The sequence below is a fragment of the Heterodontus francisci genome, chromosome 24 (assembly GCF_036365525.1).
Source record: "Heterodontus francisci isolate sHetFra1 chromosome 24, sHetFra1.hap1, whole genome shotgun sequence".
In the NCBI taxonomy this organism is placed as follows: domain Eukaryota; kingdom Metazoa; phylum Chordata; class Chondrichthyes; order Heterodontiformes; family Heterodontidae; genus Heterodontus; species Heterodontus francisci.
Window position 1 is genome coordinate 14,640,786 of NC_090394.1, and position 18,425 is coordinate 14,659,210.

General features: G+C 42.4%; 1 protein-coding gene across 5 annotated transcripts in view; it reads left to right on the forward strand.

Annotated features, from left to right (window-relative positions):
- The window catches only part of rhbdf1a (rhomboid 5 homolog 1a (Drosophila)), a 474,090-nt gene that overhangs the window by 427,838 nt on the left and 27,827 nt on the right, over nt 1–18,425 (forward strand). For all 5 annotated transcript variants that reach the window (XR_010977354.1, XM_068055694.1, XM_068055692.1 and 2 more), the window contains 6 exons: nt 2,443–2,694; nt 6,424–6,535; nt 7,987–8,061; nt 9,434–9,595; nt 10,899–11,002; nt 12,674–12,737. Coding sequence is in view for 4 of the 5 variants with exons in the window: in XM_068055694.1 (XP_067911795.1) it covers nt 2,443–2,694; nt 6,424–6,535; nt 7,987–8,061; nt 9,434–9,595; nt 10,899–11,002; nt 12,674–12,737 (769 nt within the window). In the remaining variant the exon portion in view is untranslated. The remainder of the gene's footprint in view (nt 1–2,442; nt 2,695–6,423; nt 6,536–7,986; nt 8,062–9,433; nt 9,596–10,898; nt 11,003–12,673; nt 12,738–18,425) is intronic.

Here is an 18,425-nt window from a genome sequence, read left to right on the forward strand (position 1 = left end):
GTTCAATTTGGTCAATAATGCCTGCAACGAAATATTCCAGCCATTCCTGAACTACGGACACTCATTGTCCATTGAGAGTTCCCACAGGCAACTTTGCTTTTTGCATAATGGCGTTCCTTCACCAGACCACCATTTACTATCATGAAAGACCAACTAGTATCTTGCAACCCCCTAATGGGTGTCCCATTCACCCGGGGAAGGTAAGGAGTCAAAACTGTTGGGCAGAAGGACACAAGAAAATATGAGTGCTTCTCCGCTGAGTGAGGTTACTAATGCCTGGCTTGTTAATTCTTGTCCACCTGTAGTGCTTGTTTAGCATTATAAATACACAGGTGAAACTATAAAACCCCACTCTTTACAATTTGTAATAAGAAACAATTTAATTAAATACCCCATTTTACTACTGTGTTTCACTGTGCCCATTTCCCACCTGCATTGACCATCTTCCTGTCTACATTATAGAAACCCAATCTCTCTCCTCTTATCAGCTTCATGATGGGTAAATTTCCTCATGGCTGTCTAACAAACCAATTCAATCTCTGTTTCTTTAGTTCCAGCTGCCATTTACTGTTCCTGTTTGTTCGCTTTTAAATTGTACCCTTTGCTTTTCTATTTCACCATGTCACGAGGTAGCTGCTGCCAATTGTTACACAGTCAGGTCTGCTGTAGTTTCAATGGTGTCAGTCACTCTTGTGTGTGATCCCACACCTTTTTACATGCTTGAGTGGATTTGCACTGCCCAGTATCTACTTTCAGATTAGCACAATCCATTGGTGCAGTAATCATACCCCCGTGTGATCTGAACTGGACATTTCTCTTTCACATATGCCTTTGTACCGTTCTTGAGTCCTTTGCAAAGCCTTTTGGAAAGTCGACTGAGAAAAGCTTGGTGAGATACAGGTCCTGATTTTTGCTCTGCCTGTCCAACAGGAAGGCATACTGCAGCATCTGACTCCCTGAAAGCCCCTATCCACTTAGACCACCAATCTGGCCTATTCTTGGTCCAGCGCAAATTTCAACCCAGTGACTGCATGGCATCTGCTTAAGCTTCCATCAAAGCTGCAAAATGGGTGCCTGTTGTGAAGATCCAGCTGCAGTATGTTTCCAACATAGAATACAGAGTGCAGTGCAAGATGACAGCACTCCGGATGGAAGTGGACTCCTCTGCATGTTTAACCATGGTGTGGTGAAGCTCCTTGGTAGGTCTTCCAGTACCTTGTATAGATGCTTGAGTGAGCCCAGCAGTTTTCTTATTGCTGAGCCCCTGAAATCCTCAACCCTATTCTTAACTCACTCTGGCAAGCTGTCCTAGTCACCAATACCTGCTCCTGCAAACTAGTGCTGGGTGTTTTGCCACATACACACCTCTTTACCTCATTCTGTAACCCAGCTGGGGCATCAGTGTTTCTGCCAGTGTTTGAGAGGGTTGCAGCACATGAAGTTGTCTCCTCAAGAGCACACACATCCTTTAGGAACTGAGGAACATAGGAAGCAAAGTAGGTCATTCAGCCTCTCTAGCCTGTTCTGCCATTCAATTAGCACATGATCGATTTGTATCTTAACTCCATTTACACACCTTGGTTCCATAACCCTTAAACACCCTTGTCTATCAAAGATCTATCAATATCCATTTACAAATTTTCAATTGATTCCCAGCCTCAAGAGCTTTTTGAGGTTTTTGAGAGTTCCAGATTTCCGCTACCTTTTCTGTGAAGAAATGTCTTTAGTGACATCATCCCAAACAGCCTATCTCTAATTTTAAGGTTATGGCCCCTTGTTCTAGGCTCTCCCACCAACCCCATCCCCTATGATGTTAGACTTACCTTACATCCATTGCTCGAAGTTAGACAGCCTTTTGATTGGGCAGGAAACCTGTTGAAAAAATTTAAAGGATGTCCTGCCGTTAAATTCAGGAGGACATGCAGGAAACCCTTACTTCCAAGTTTTCTGTCTGAAAATCTTTCCACCCATTCTTTCCTGGTCTGAGTAAATATCGAGGTCCTGGCCTTCACAAGCAGTAATGAAGGCTTGCCAGGCCATCCCAGGACCAGAGAATTCCCCATACAATGAGTGTGCTATGTTCACTGATTACAGAGACAAGCCACAAGCTAATACATTGCTTATTGTTTACAGTCTTTGGGAAAGCAACATCAAAGCCTTACTTGTTAACGTTTCAACCACTTCATGTTTACAAACATGTGAACAAGTTATGCTTTAAATACAACCCTTAAAGTATAACTTGCTTTTTTCAAATCCTTTCTGTGGAAAAATAGTCAAAAGCCTAAACCTATCAATGGCACTTCTGGGAGTGGCAAAAGCATGTTTTCATTAGGAACCTGCTTACATTAGAGTTGATCAGGAATAGTTGACTATATTGATTATTAAAGTGTTTAAATTTGTCTGGAATACTATCACATATCATTTGTCATTCTCTTCCTGCAGCCCATTGGAACGGGGCTGGCGGAAACAGAAAGAAGGAGCACCTGCTCAGCCCAAGGTGCGTTTACGGCAGGAGGTGGTCAGTGTGAGTGCACAGAGGAGAGGCCAGCGCATTGCTATACCTGTAAAGAAACTACTCGCCAAAGAAAAGAGACCCTACGGACTGGGGATGGTGGGGAAGCTAACAAATCGAACATATCGCAAGCGGATAGACAGCTATGTGAAGAAGCAAATAGATAATATGGATGATCACCGGTAAGAAGAAGAAGTCCAATTTGAATTTGTAGATTACCTGAGCATTCTATATGAAGGGCGTCTTCCTGGGCATTCTTGGTTCTATTGCCCTAGTTCAGAGGTTAGCTGAGAAGTTGGCATTTTCAGTTTGTTGCACATGTTTTCCAGCACTATTTGAAGTGCCAGTGATCATTCTTCCATCTTCATTGGTTGCTATATTTGTGGTTAGGTCTCCTTCTTGGGTATTGTACCACAGGCACTGGATTCCCTGTACTAGAGTATGCATAAATGGGTCCTTTTCTGCGTGGCAGGATGTGACAAGTGGAGTCATGCAGCGGTCTATGCTGGGGCCTCAACTTTTTACGATTTATATCAATGACTTAGATGAGGGGAGCGATGGCATGGTAGCTAAATTTGCAGATGACACAAAGGTAGGTAGGAAAGTCTGTTGTGAAGAGGACCTAATGAGGTTGCAGACCAATATGGTTAGGTTGAGTGAGTGGGCAGAAATCTGGCAGATGGAGTATAACTTGGGAAAATGTGAAGTTGTTCATTTTGGTAAGAAGAATAAAAAGCAGAGTATTACTTAAATGGAGAACGACTGCAGAATTCTGAGGTGCAGAGGGATCTAGGTGTTCTAGTGCAGGAGTCACAAAAAGTTAATATGCAGGTACAGCAAGTAGTAAAGAAGGCTAATGGAATGCTATCCTTTATTACAAGAGGAATTGAAAATAAAAGTAAGGATGTTATGCTTCAGTTATACAAGGCATTGGTGAGACCACATCTCAAATACTGTGTGCAGTTTTGGTCTCCTTATTTAAGGAAGGATGTAAATGCGTTGGAGGCGGTTCAGAGGTGATTTACTAGATTGATACCTGGAATGAGCGGGTTGCCTTATGAGGAAAGGTTGGACAGACTGGGCTTGTTTTCACTGGAGTTTCGAAGAGTGAGGGGAGACTTGATTGAAGTATATAAGATCCTGAACGGTCTTGACAAGATGGGTGTGGAAAGGATGTTTTCTTTTATGCGGAGTCCAGAAGTAGGGGGCACTGTTGTAAAACTAGGAGTTGCTCTTTTAGGACAGAGATGAGAATTTTTTCTCTGAGAGTTGTGTGACTTTGGAACTCTTGGCCTCAGAAGCTGGTGGAGGTGGGGTCATTGGATAATTTTAAGGTGGAGATAGATCGATTCTTGTTAGGCAAGGGAATCAAAGGATATCGGGGGTAGACGGGAGTGTGGAATTCAAGATACAAACAGATCAGCCATGATCTTATAGAATGGTGGAGCAGGCTTGAGGGGCCGAATGGCCTACTTCTGCTCTTCATTCGTATGTTCATATGTACCTCACCCAAGAGGTTATTTTTCATGTGTGAATCTAGACAGTGATTGCCAGCAGATTATTTCAACATTGCAGCCCAGTATGATCCTGTCCTCACCCAATAGCACTCATAGCAATGGGTTATTGGAAAGAAATGGCAACTCTAGCCAAATGCCCTCCCTAACAGAGTGCCGTGGCCAATTGTACTGCTTTGCTCTTGCTGAGATTCAGTAACTTGGCTGAGACTGGGGATCAGCCCTGGGACCTGCCTAGTCGGTATGACTCTGCTGTCCTCTGCCTAAACCAGCCGACCTATTGGCAAAGCACACCGGGCAGGAGTTTCCATTCAGCTGTGCTGAGCAATTCATCTGCTATCAGCCAAAACTGGACAAATGCTCTAAGAATTACAAGAACAAATTGTGTGTAACTCAAATAGAGTTTCTACGATCTTTTGCAGAAAAAAAAATCAGGCTGAAAGCTGACCCTGCCCAGAAAACTGGCTACCCCCCACCCCCTGCCCCGATCAAATTAATTGACATTGCAATTGTCTGCTAATTGTGCCTTTTTGTGAGGCCTTTGAAGAGGCTCTTAAAATTAAGGGTTTTATTAGGTGCAAGGACACCAATACGCATGTTTTAAAAGCTTTGTTTCTTTTTACAAAAAAGTTTAATAAGAACCTGACCCCTCTACAAGTAAATGGTTTTGCATCGTTTTCTTGAAGGCATTTTTAGTTATTTATGCTTGGGTTGCTCATAGGCAGTGGACTAGATGAGCTGATCAAAAAGCTTATTTTTTATTCTAAACCCATTTCCAGTTTTATTAATGAAACTGTACCAGGTTACCAATCCTAAATATACCAAGGAATATTTTCAATGCAATTTTTAAAAAAAATTCAGCTGTAAATGCTGTGCTGAACCCGAACCTAATTGCGCTGGTTAATGCAAGGTTTTATGGTGGGTGATATACAAGTGAGTGGAAACTTGAGTTTAAAAAAAAAAAAAATTCTTAAATCATTGCTTAATACCAACGCTGTTCTGAGTGCAATTTACGCCCCGGTCCCTGATTGGACCTATAGCAGAAACTCTTGGGCTGCTGTTTCTGTTTTCAATAAAGAAGCATTAGGGTTCGCTTTAAGAGTTTAGAATATATTTATTTGAGCTTGTCTGCAGTCAACAGTTAGTGTTAAATGGTTTAAACAGTTAAAGCAGCAGAGAAGCGATGTCAAGGTTAATACATAGCATGTGCAAAGATGGAAATGGGAGATAGCTTTTGACAGTATAAGGCTGATTTTAATGATTTGCACTCTCTACAAAATTGCTCCTTACACGCAAACAAAACCCTTAATAGAAATCAGATTACACTGAAATAAATAACCTCTTAAAACATTACATGGTTGACGCTGAAGAGCGTGCATCCAAATTACCCGCTTCTCTGAATAATGTCATAATTATTTGTTTGGGAAAGATAATTGTAACTTGGATTCGGTATACTTTGAAACTATCCATTTGAGAGAGTGCTTCAGCGAGAAAGCTGTGCTCATTTTAGGTCTAGTTGATGTGAACTGTAATTCCTCCGCCATTCCCTTTTAATTATCGTGGGTATAGTGCTGCATGTTTATTCATAGTAAAGGAGACAGCTGATCTGCAAGTCTTGGAGCCTTCAGGAATGTTATGACTGTACTTGTGTTGTCATTTCTCTAATTCTGTAATATTACAAGTGGGCTTCGTTTAACACACTTGCCTTGATATTAACCCCCCACAATGATGTGCGACTGAGGTTCAGGGTAGTTGAAGTGAAAGCCGGGAACACATCCGCAACCCACCGCACGCTCACCCACAAAGTAATTGGGAGTCTGATTTAATTTTGACGGTTGCTGTGCAGATTTCTTAGTGGTCAGGAAACCCAGCCATGTCAGTGTATTTAACAGCACTCCTTGTGGACCAGTGGTCCTGTATCCCCCACCACCACCTTCCCCTGCCCTTCAACTTCTCCTCCACTGATCGCAGCCTGCCCCTCCCTGTCTCTCTCTTTCAGAATCCCTCTAACCCTTGATCTTGCGCCTCTGTGATGGCCTGTCTCCCGTCCTGATCTCTGACTCTCGCTTCTCTCCCGATTGCTGGGGGCAGTTCCAGGTTATGGCCTGCTGCCACTGCTTTCCGCACCCAGCAGTCTGTCAATCTCTTTGGCAGTTGGGTGGGAAATGTAAGTAAAAAGTTCCAAAAATTTAGTTTCTTTTGTTAAATTTGGCAGGATCTCCACATCACTCGATTTGCTGGATTCTCTGCCCCGCACTTTCCCATCTCTAAATATTGGCGCCATGGTTTAATTTGATGAGACACTATGTTTTGCATTAGCTATATTGTTAAATGGTCAAGCAATTAGTTCAATACAATTTGTTTGATCCCTAACAGCTGCTCCCTTTTTTTTTCCAGGCCATTTTTCACATACTGGGTTACATTTGTGCACATATTGATTACTATCCTAGCAGTATGTATCTATGGAATTGCTCCAATAGGATTTTCTCAACATGAAACTGTAGATTCAGTAAGTAATGGATCAAAAACAAAGCAACCCTTTTATATCTCCAGCATCAGGTAATATTTCTCATTGGCCATTTGTTTTATGGCACAACAACCTTGCTTCTATTTGAGCTCTGTAAAAATGAGTTCAAATCTCTGAAGTAATTTAGTTTTGGTCTGTAAACTACAGAAATATTTTGTTCTGTTCCTGCTTCTGTTATCTGAACTATTTAATACTCAGCTCTGACAAGCTTTTGTGTTTTTCTTCATTGTATCTTGGATTTTTTTTTAAATAAGTACGGCTGTGTTTTTATTTTTATTTTTTATTTTAGAGATGCAGCAGTGAAACAGGCCCTTTGGCCCACCGAGTCTGTGCCGACCAACAACCACCCATTTATACTAACCCTACAGTAATCCCATATTCCCTACCACCTACCTACGCTAGGGGCAATTTACAATGGCCAATTTACCTATCAACCTGCAAGTCTTTGGCTGTGGGAGGAAACCGGAGCACCCGGTGAAAACCCACGCGGTCACAGGGAGAACTTGCAAACTCAGCACAGGCAGTACCCAGAATTGAACCCGGGTCCCTGGAGCTGTGAGGCTGCGGTGCTAACCACTGTGCCGCTGTGCTGCCCATTTTAATGGGAAATTTCATTGACCATGATCAAGAAATGCTTTTTTTTTTGCATATCCAGTTTCTATGAATATATTCAAACAAAATTAAGCAGCAGGTCACAGCAAATTACATACAGGAAGTTAAGTATTTTTCACTGCTAAACAATTTTTCGCAAAAATCATTTTCGTACTTGGGTCTACTCTTCTGTTAAAATTCGTGTCTTTGATTTCTTTGTCTGTTACCTTCAGCATTCTACAATCTGTCTGAAAAGGGCTTTCAACATTTTCCTGCAGATTTATGCGAGATGAAGGGCTTAATATTCCTCAACTACAATTCTGAATTTGGATGATTAGGCAGCATAAAATCAAGACTTTCTTTCACTGCCCCACCCCATGTCACCTGGAAATCAGACTAATTTCACTACCCTTCAGCACTCTTGCTACCTGGTGACCATTAGGAGAGAGGTGGAGGTAGACTTTGTGGCAGCAGTGGAAAGCCCTCTGAAGCCTCAGTTCAGTCAAAGGTCTAAGGCAACGTTCAGGGAGTTCTTTCGGACTATTCTGTCCCCTTAAATTTGGTCTGTTCCTCTTCTGGTGTGAGACTGCAGCACCACCATATCTTCCACCCTTGTGGAGGTGGCTTCCCTCCCGGTGATGGTAAATGGGTTGCAGTGGCAAACAAAGGCTCCACCCCAACCCTCCACTGGTGTAGGGCCTACCCCGAAGCACAGTCCATGCTTTTAGCCACATATTGTTCTGCTATTGATTCTGTTCTTCTCATTCAGGTGCTAGATTGCTTTTACTTCACATTTATTATTCACATCTCATCGATTTAATCATTTTCATTTGCTTCCTCAGATTTTAAGAAATAAAGGTGTCTATGAAAATGTTAAATTTGTGCAGCAAGAAAATTTCTGGATTGGACCAAACTCTGTGAGTGAGTTTGAATTCTGTTTGGAAACTTTTAACTTCTGTAAGCGTCATTATAATGACGACACTAGTTGATATATGGAGAAATGAGCTCTTGAAGTGACATTTCATTTAGTTTTTGCGTAAAGCTCAGTGTATCTACCATATATAGTGATTTCTGTGCCTGAATTTCTATAATTGTGGAAAGAGAATGGCCTAGAATTTCAGTTGTTTTTCAGGTGCTAACAGCCCTTCTAAGCCTCCAATATGGTAGGCAGGAAGCACACACTTGTTAGGAGCTGTAAATGCACCAATCACCATATTGGTAAAGACGACAAAATGGACATGCGGTTCCCCTGCTTGAAACCGGCCTAAAAACCCTTTGCAAATAAGGGGCCTAACGTCTATTTGAGGCCCTCGCTGCAAAGTTGGTCTGCCCTGAGGCAGCTGGGGTTGGTTGTACACAGGAAAACCAGATCTACATACAGCCTAACAGCCTTAAGCAACCGCTGCAGGCTGCAACCAACAATAAACATTTTAAAAAATGTTCTTGCCTGAATGTGAAGCCAGGTGGAGCAAGAATGCTCCAGTCATCTGCCCTTTCGAGAAGAAGCTTCTTAAAAGTGAACTATTTGAATTTTGATTGCTGCAACAAAAATTGTGAAAATGGGTGTTTAGTTCAGTGCTCCCCTATCATTTGAATGTTTTGGATTCCAAAGAGCATGAACAGTGCCACTCTATTATCAGCCGGCAAGGCTTAGGCAAAAGTAGAGATGCCTTTTCAAATGGAGTTGCTCTTTAAACAGTGCTGGATTTCCCACCTCAGAATCTGTAAACTCCTTGTAAGGGATGAATTCTACACTGCGAGTTTGCTTCGAGGTGAAGCCCTGGAAGATCAGTTTGGGTTCAAACGTGCTTCAGTGTATTTTTGGTATAGTCAGCTCCAAACCTACACCACACTGTTCCCCCACCATCGGTGATCATCACTGGAAATGAACCCCATACCCCTCCCCAGTCTTTCTTAATAATTCATCTCCTTTACAGTAAGCAGTAGTATTGTATTTCTCTAACCACTGAATGTTGGATAGAAAAGAGAACCGAACACAGTTATCAAAAGGTGGTTTAACCAAAGTATTGTAAAAACCTTAACATAAACCCTGAAGGTTTGTATTCTTCTGTCCAAGAAACAGTCCAAAGTTGGCAGTATGTGTGCTTGTGCACACTGACGAGCTAGTGTGATACTGTAGTTCTTCCCATAGTATGCTGGCTCATATAACTCCGTAATCTTCCAAGCCACAACATGGAGTTGGTATTATTCTAACTTTACAGAATTCATGATTAGTCTTGGCTTTTTATTGAGTTTGCCATTCTCATGACCATGCTGTTCTTGTTGCAGGAGGCTTTGATCCACCTTGGAGCAAAGTTCTCTCCTTGTATGAGGCAAGACCTGCAAGTACACGATCTAATTACACAGAAAAGACAAGAGGAAAATAAATCCGCCTGCTGTGTACGAAATGACAAGTCGGGATGTGTTCAAACCTCGGAGAAAGAGTGCTCGGTAAGTGTACGTTTTCCAGAAAACTCTTTAAATCACAAAGTTAACAAGAGATGCTGCCTCTTTTTGCTAGTTAATACACTGTTTAAGATATTTCTGAAGAGACAGATATAAATCCTGCTAGTGAAAGTTCAGCAAAGATATACAAAAATATAATTTGACAGTCCCATGTCTGAGAGGATCCCAAGCTTCACTGAATGAATGAAAGTCTGAAGGTAATTTCCCACACACACAACGTATCAATATCAAACCCAAGCAAAGGTCACTGCAATCACTTTTGAAGAGTAGAGTACATAGGAATGTTAAACTAATAGAGTGAATTTGCTATGGGACGGTTAGGATTGCTGTAGCGTGAAGTCGCCATCACAACTTGCCATATATATTTGTTGGAGAAATTACTCAACTCTTGTTTCATGCCCATAAATCATATTGAATAATACTGTGAATGGCTGGCAGTTTATCTCCAGAACATGATTTTTAGGGGAAGACATTTTATGATAAACTTGTTTGTGTAGCCATAATAATCTTAATTCTGGGTCTGTTAATGAGCTGTATGTGGTGTTGTCCCAGCAGTATGATTCCTTAAGAAGGAGAAGGGAGAATCACTTTGCTCATCTATCCCCCTAGCACAGAGCAGGTATTGAGAATACTTGTCCTCTCAGGCAAAGGTAGGCTCTATAACACAGGTGAACAATAGAAATTTCCATCATTCTGCCAAATCAGTCTGGTCAGGATGACACATCCAGACTGGCAAGTACCCACGTAATTACTACCATATGATGGGCGGGGGGGGTGCGGAAGGAAAGAGAGAGAGGGAGAATAATTTTTCAGAAGCAGACTTAAAATATATGTTTTTCCAATTTGATACTTCATTTATTATTGCAATCATTTACAGACTGTTTTCAGTACTACACTTGTGACAGTGTGCTCTGAGCTCTCTCTCCTTTCCATGTAATAGGATTGTTTCCAAGTTGTGGGACCTCAAAGACTTTCACAAAAGGGAAAGGAAACATAGTTTGGGAAACATAAGCTGCTCCTGTTCCACCACCATAACTTCACCGAAAATACGCCGGAAGCCCTGTTTACGCAGGTAAATGGGGGCTGCCGTGCTTTAGCCAATGGTGGAAGGGTAACAACTCCAAGGAAATTCCCAACTGTAGGTTTTGGCACCGAAAAGTGCCAGTTTATGTGGGGCTATTTCTGAAGTCAATCAATCACATCATAGAAAGGGAGTATTCTTGTATATTCAACAGTGTTTTTGAATGTTACAAAACAAATATCTAACAGAATATAATGTTTCTTCCAGTCAACTCTCGCTGTCTGGGTAAAGTGGCCACATCACCCTAGTGTTCCATCACTGGCTGACAAAACCGTCCGTCAGTGTGGCTCAGTCTGCCATCAGGACCCAAGGTAATTATGTAAAGTATTCTTTACAACAGTGACCTCCTTGCAGAGGTTAAAGTTCTTTGTATAGCCAAGACAGTCTATATCTAAGACATATAGATCAGAAAAAGGTCTCAGTTTTGATGTCCATTTTGTTCTGAATTAGCTGATCTTAGGCAGGTAGCAGTCGGGGCAATACAATTGGTCTCAGGCCATCTGGTTTAGGGAAGGCAAGACAATTAAGATTTGTGCTCCAGATCACTATCCTGAAACAACTGAGAGGACAGAATCTGGCTTGGGTGTGGCACCTCCCCTGGTGTAACAGCCCATCAACACTACCTATCTACCGAGGTTCCCACTTCAATGAAAGACACTTGTGAATTATATCCCACTATTAATAGATAGAAGAGAAGTTGAGAAATAATGATTGTAATACTCAAACTTTTGAGTAAAAAGAGCTTTTATTATCAGTGCTAAAATTTAACTTCAGGATTTTAGAAAGTTCATTGTGATTACTTTAGATTTTGTACAGATGACCCCGAATTTTCTTGGGTTGCGATCCTGGCACTTAGTAGTGCCTTCCAAAGTTGACCGTGCTGATGTTTGGGCAGGGGGCATTGGGGAATGGCCAGTAAAAAGACACCTTGTTTGCATGGACCAAGCACACATTGGAACCACTATGGGTACATCTCAGGCGCCCATGTGTCCCATGCACTGGAAATCCCAGCGTCCACCACCACAATGATGTGTGGTGATTGCCCATTGCTGTATACTCCTCAGTCCCCTATTTTTTTAAAAATTCATTCATGGGATGTGGGTTTCGCTGGCTAGGCCAGCATTTATTGTCCATCCCTAATTGACCTTGAGAAGGTGGTGGTGAGCTGCCTTTTAAATCGCTGTAGTCTATGTGGGCTAGGTACACCCACAGTGTGTTCGGAAGGGAGTTCCAGGACTTTGACCCAGCGACAGTGAAGGAACAGCAAGATCGTTCCAAGTCAGGATGATGTGTGACTTGGAGGGGAACTTGCAGGTGGTGGTGTTCCCATGTATCTGCTGCCCTGGTCCTTCTAGAGGTCGCAGGTTTGGAAGATGCTGGCTAAGGAACCTTGGTGCAGTGCATCTTATAAATGGTACACACTGCTGCCACTGTGCATCGGTAGTGGAGGGAGTGAATGTTTGTGAATGGGATGCCAATCAAGTGGGCTGCTTTGTCCTGGATGGTTTGGTTTAGTTTAGTTTAGAGATACAGCACTGAAACAGGCTCTTTGGCCCACCGAGTCCATGCCGACCATCAACCACCCATTTATCCTACAGTTAAAATTCACTTTACTGTCTCAAACAAAAATTCATGTCTAAATTATTACTAATTCTTTTACAATGGCAATTTCCAGTGAAGGTATTTTATTTCTTTAAAATGGGAATGTTAACAATTATTGTTGCAGAGTTTAATGAAGGGAAAATCATGGGTAGGGCAGGAGGGTGTGCAGGTTGCTGCTGGCAGAGGGCAGCATGTCTGAATTCCCCGTGTACGGTCCCATTGTACACGGAGCACTGAGGATGAAAATGTGTCTCATGGTAATTTATTTAAATGTCAGTTTGCTACTGGAACAAGGGAAATAATGAAAACAAATATTAGTATTCTTACAGTGTAATTTATATTCTTTACTCTCTTGCTCCTCTGCTCTACCCTTTCTTCAGGTTTTGTGTTGAACCTGGCTCCGTTCCTCCTCATGAATGGCCTGATGACATCACCAAATGGCCGGTAAGATCCCACTTTAGCATTTCCCCATAGCTGCAATTGTTAGATGTTAATAGCAGGTATTAAGTATATGCAGGAGATACTTAAAAAAAAAAACAAGTACTTGGAGAGGTTTGAGTTAATTAAGGATAGCCAGCACGGATTTGTATAAGGTAGATATTGTTTGACTAAGCTAATTGACATTTTTTAATTGAATGAAGGAACAGAGAAGGTTGATGAAGGGATGTTGTCAATATGGATTTTAAGAAAGCGCTTGGCAAAGTACCACATAAAGGCTGGTTAACAAAATTGAGGCTCATGGAATAGGAGGGTCAGTGTCAGCTTGGATAAAATAATTGGCTTAAGGACAGAAAACAGCGAGTCATGTTAAATGGTTGTTTTTCAGACTGGAGGACAGTGGACAGTGGTATTCCTCAAGGGTCAGTGCTGGGACGACTGCTTTTTTTTGATGTATATAAATGAGTTGGATATTGGAATGCAGAATAAATTTTCAAAATTTGCCAATGATACCAAACTTGGAGGTGTGGCGAACAGTGAAGATGATACCAATGGACTGCAACAGGACATTGATAGGCTAGCAGAATGGGCAGACAAGCTGGAAATAATACCAAAAAATAAGAGCTGATGCATTTTCGCAGGAGGGATAGGGTGAGATAATATATACTTAATGGCACAGTTGTAAAGTGTGCTGAAACAGAGGGACCTGGGGGTGTATATGCATTGATCTTTGAAGGTGGCAGGACATATTGAGAGAGTGGCTAGCAAAGCATATGGGATGTTGGGCTTCATAAATAGAGGTATTGAGTACAAAAGTAAGGAAGCTATGCTGAATCTTTATAAATCTCTGGTTAGGCCACAATGAGAGTATTGCATCTAGTTCTGGTCACCTCACTTTAGGAGAGAAGTGAGGCTCCTTGAGAGAGTGCAGAGGAGATTTACCAGAACGGTTCCAGGGATGAAGAATTTTAACTACGGAGGTAGGTTGAAGAAACTGATGTTCTCCTTGGAGCAAAGAAGATTTAGAGGAGGTCTGATCGAGGTGCAGAAGGATATTACCGGTTTAGATAAGGTAGACAAAAGAAAAGCTTGTTCCCATTAGCTGATTGTACAAGGACTAGGGGACACAGACTTAAGGTTTTGGGAAAGAGATACAGTGGGGATGTGAGGAAGAACGTTTTAATGCAGCGACCTGGAACACACTGCCTACAAGGGTGGTGGAAGCAGAGGTGATCAATGATTTCAAAAGGAAATTGGATGGACACTTGAGGGCAATAAACTTGCAGGGCTAAGGGGTTAGAGCAGGGGAATAGGATTGACTGGATTGCTCTACAGAGAGCCAGCATGGACTTGATGGGCTTGCCTCCTTCTGTGCCATAATGTCTCTATGACTCTACAGGGTTGTGATTTTAGAACGCTATTTTGGAGTGAGTGCTAGTAATACAACAAATATTTGATGTGATGATGCAATGCACCATATTTGTATTGGGTTGGAGGTATGCGTTTGTCTTGGATGGTAATGAAAAGCAGGTGATAGCGAATCAGCAGTCTATTTTGCACCTCACATTTTTCTTTGCCAGTTGTCGAGAAGCCATATGTTATCCAAACGTCTCATTTACTCCTGATAAAATTCCTGATACAAGTCAAAATGCTAATGTGAAGCACAGTTTTTTTCCACTGGTGTATTCCTTTTTGAGTAGTCAGTGTACCAGTGTCTTGTATAGTCTGTTAGTACTTGTAACTTATAAATTTCAAAAGGAAATTGGATGGGCACTTGAGGGAAATAAACTTGCAGGGCTAAGTGGATAGAGCAGGTGATTAGGATTGACTAGATTGCTCTACAGAGAGCCAGTACTTATAAATGTGAGGTTATCCACTTTGGTTGTAAAAACAAAAAGGCAGATTATTATCTGGTGATAAATTGGGAAAGGGGGGAGGTGCAACGAGACCTGGGTGTCCTTGTACACCAGTCGCTGAAAGCAAGCATTCAGGTGCAGCAAGAAATTGGAAGGGCGACTGGTATGTTGGCCTTCATTGCAAGAGGATTTGAGTACAGGAGCAAGGATGTCTTACTGCTGTTATACAGGGCCTTGGTGAGACCACATCTGGAGTATTATGTGCAGATTTGGTCTCGTTATCTGAGGAATGATGCTCTTGCCTTGGAGGGAGTGCAAAGAAGATTTGCTAAGTTGATTCCTGGGATGGCAGATTGACGTATGAGGAGAGATTAAGTCGACTAGGCCTCTATTCAGTAGAGTTTAGAAGAAGGAGAGGGGATCTCATTAAAAACCTATCAAATTCTAACAGGACTGGACAGGCTAGATGCAGGGAGGATGTTCCCGATGGCTGGGGAGTCCAGAACCAGGGGTCACAGTCTCAAGATGCTGGGTATGCCATTTAGAACTGAGAGGAGGAGAAATTTTTTCACTCAGAGGGTGGTGAACCTGTGAGATTCTCTACCACAGAAGGCAGTGGAGGCCAAATCATTAAATATATTCAAGAAGATGATGGATATATTTCTTAATGCCAAAGGGATCAAGGGATATGGGGAGGAAGCGGGAAGAGAGTACTGAATGAGACGATCAGCCATGATCCTTTTTGAATGGTGGAGCAGGCCCAAAGGGCCGAATGGCCTACTCCTGCTCCAATTTTCTATATTTCTGTGTAGCCTTATGTTGTAATATGCATGGATACCCCCATTCTGAGAAATTATATTTACTTTCATTTTCAATGGCAAACAATTATTAACTTTACAAATTGACTCAGTGATCATTAGTCTGAATTCTAATGTCTTTTTAGCACACAAAAATGATTAAATAGCAGCTTGCGTAACTGATATCTCATTATCTCAGGTGCCTCCCTCCCTAAAAGACTTGATAGGTCTAGCTCCACACAGATTCCCCATACCAAGCAGTTAACTGTACTCCAGAAATAAAAACAGAAAATGGTGCAAACACTCTAGAAAAGACAGTGCACTCCTTCCACCTCGGCCGTAATATATAATTGGGGGCTCTGTGCGGGATAAACCAAAGACGATGGCGTGCAATTGTAGGTGGGGTATTAATAATTGAAAAGAGGAGAAGAGAAAAAACGGTTTCTTGTGCATTACCAGAATGTCTTTGTCAGTTGCTATGACATTTCTGAGGTGGGAGGATTTATCTGAGTGATTTGAGAAACCTAATCAATGTTAGGCTAAAGGAATTGGCAGAAAAGTTAACACCAGGGGCTAAGCAAGCAGATGCAGTTGAAGTGATAGAAAAGCATTTGCAAGTGGAAGAAGGAAAAGGCGATCCAGATGGTGGTAGTTCAGTTGAACTAGCTAGGATTCAGTTGCAAATGAAGCAGCTTGAACTTGAAAAGGAAAAAGAAAAAGAATTGGACATGAAAAAACACTGGCGGGTAAGATAAAGGAAAATCCTAAAGCATTTTATAAGTATATTAAGGATAAGAGGATAACCAGTGAAAGAGTAGGGCCCATTAGGGACCAACGTGGCAATCTGTGTGTGGAGCCAGAGGACATAGGTGAGGTTTTAAATGATTATTTTTCATCAGTGTTCACTATGGAGAAGGGCGATGTAGGTGTAGAGATCAGGGAGGGGGATTGTGATATACTTGGATATATTAGCATTGAAAGGGAGGAAGTATTAGTTGTTTTAACAGGCTTAAAAGTCGATAAATCCTCAGACCCAGATGAGGTGTATCCCAGGCTGTTATGTGAGGCAAGGGAGGAGATTGCAGGGGCTTTGACACAAATTTTCAAATCCTCTCTGGCTACAGGAGAGGTACCAGAGGACTGGAGGATAATGGTACCATTATTCAAGAAGGGTAACGGGGATAAACCAAGTAAATACAGGCTGGTGAGTCTAACATCAGTGGTTTGGGAAAATATTGGAAAAAAATTTTGAGGGACAGGATTAATCTCCACTTGGAGAGGCAGGGATTAATCAAGGATAGTCAGCATGGCTTTGTCAGGGGGAGATCATGTCTAACTAACTTGATTGAATTTTTCAAGGTGGTGACTCGATGTGTAGATGAGGGTAAAGCAGTAGATGTAGTATACATGGATTTCAGTAAGGCTTTTGAGAAGGTCCCGCATGGGAGATTGGTTAAGAAGGTAAGAGCCCATGGGATCCAGGGCAATTTGGCAAATTAGATCCAAAATTGGCTTAGTGGAAGGAGGCAGAGGGTAATGGTCGAGGGCTGTTTTTGCGATTGGAAGCCTAAGACCAGTGGTGTACCACAGGGATCTGTGCTGGGACCCTTGCTGTTTATAGTGTTCATTAATGATTTAGATGTGAATATAGGAGGTATGATCAGTAAGTTCGCTGTTGAACTTTGGTGGTGTCGTAAATAGTGAGGAGGAAATCCTTCGATTATTTATTTTATTTTTTTATTTAGAAATACAGCACTAAAACAGGCCCTTCAGCCCACCGAGTCTGTGCCGACCAACAACCACCCATTTATACTAACCCTACAGTAATCCCATATTCCCTATCACCTCCCTACACTAGGGGCAATTTACAACGGCCAATTTACCTATCACCTGCAAGTCTTTGGATGTGGGAGGAAACCGGAGCACCCAGCAAAAACCCACGCAGACACAGGGAGAACTTGCAAACTCCACACAGGCAGTACCCAGAATTGAATCCGGGTCCCTGGAGCTGTGAGGCTGCGGTGCTAACCACCGCGCCACTGTGCCGCCCAGGGAGATGAAGATGGGCGGAGCAGTGGCAAATGGAATTTAAGCCCGAGAGTGTGAGGTAATGCATTTTGGGAAGACTAACAAGGCAAGGGAATATACAATGGATGGTAGGACCCTCGGAAATACAGAAGATCAGAGGGACCTTGGTGTACTTGTCCGTAGATCACTGAAGGCAGCAGCACAGGTAGATAAGGTGGTTAGGAAGGCATATGGGATATTTGCCTTTATTAGCTGAGGCATAGAATATAAGAGCAGGGAGGTTATGATGGAGCTGTATAAAATGCTAGTTAGGCCACAGCTGGAGTACTGTGTACAGTTCTGGTCACCACACTATAGGAAGGATGTGATTGCACTGGAGAGGGTGCAGAGTTGGAGCAGAGAAGGCTGAGGGGGGGATGTGATTGAGGTGTAGAAGATTATGAGGGGCATTGATCGGTTAGATAGGAAGAAACTTTTTCCCTTAGCGAAGGGGTCAAGAACCGGGGGGCATAGATTTAGGGCAAGGTGCAAGAGGTTTAGAGGGGATTTGAGGAAAAAAATTTTCACCCAGCGGGTGGCTGAAATTTGGAACACACTGCCTGAAGAGGTGGTGGAGGCAGGAACCCTCACAACATTTAAGAAGTATTTAGATGAGCATTTGAAACGCCATAGCATACAAGGCTACGGGCCAAGTGCAAGAATATGGGACTAGAATAGTTGGGTGCTGGATGGCCGGCACAGACACAATGGGCCGAAGGGCCTGTTTCTGTGCTGTATAACTCTATGACTCATCAGGTCAAACAGCATCTATAGAGAGAGAAACAATGTGTCAAGTCAATGACCTTTCATCAGAAATGTTAACTGTTATTTCTCTCTCCATAGATACTGCCTGATCTGCAGTGTGTTTCTCTTGATATTTCAGATTTCCAGCAACCACCATGGCCAGAATTTAACATTGGGCAGGCAGCCCACTGGCCAAAAAGTCGGGGGCGAACCCGCCTCTGCCGTGCCTG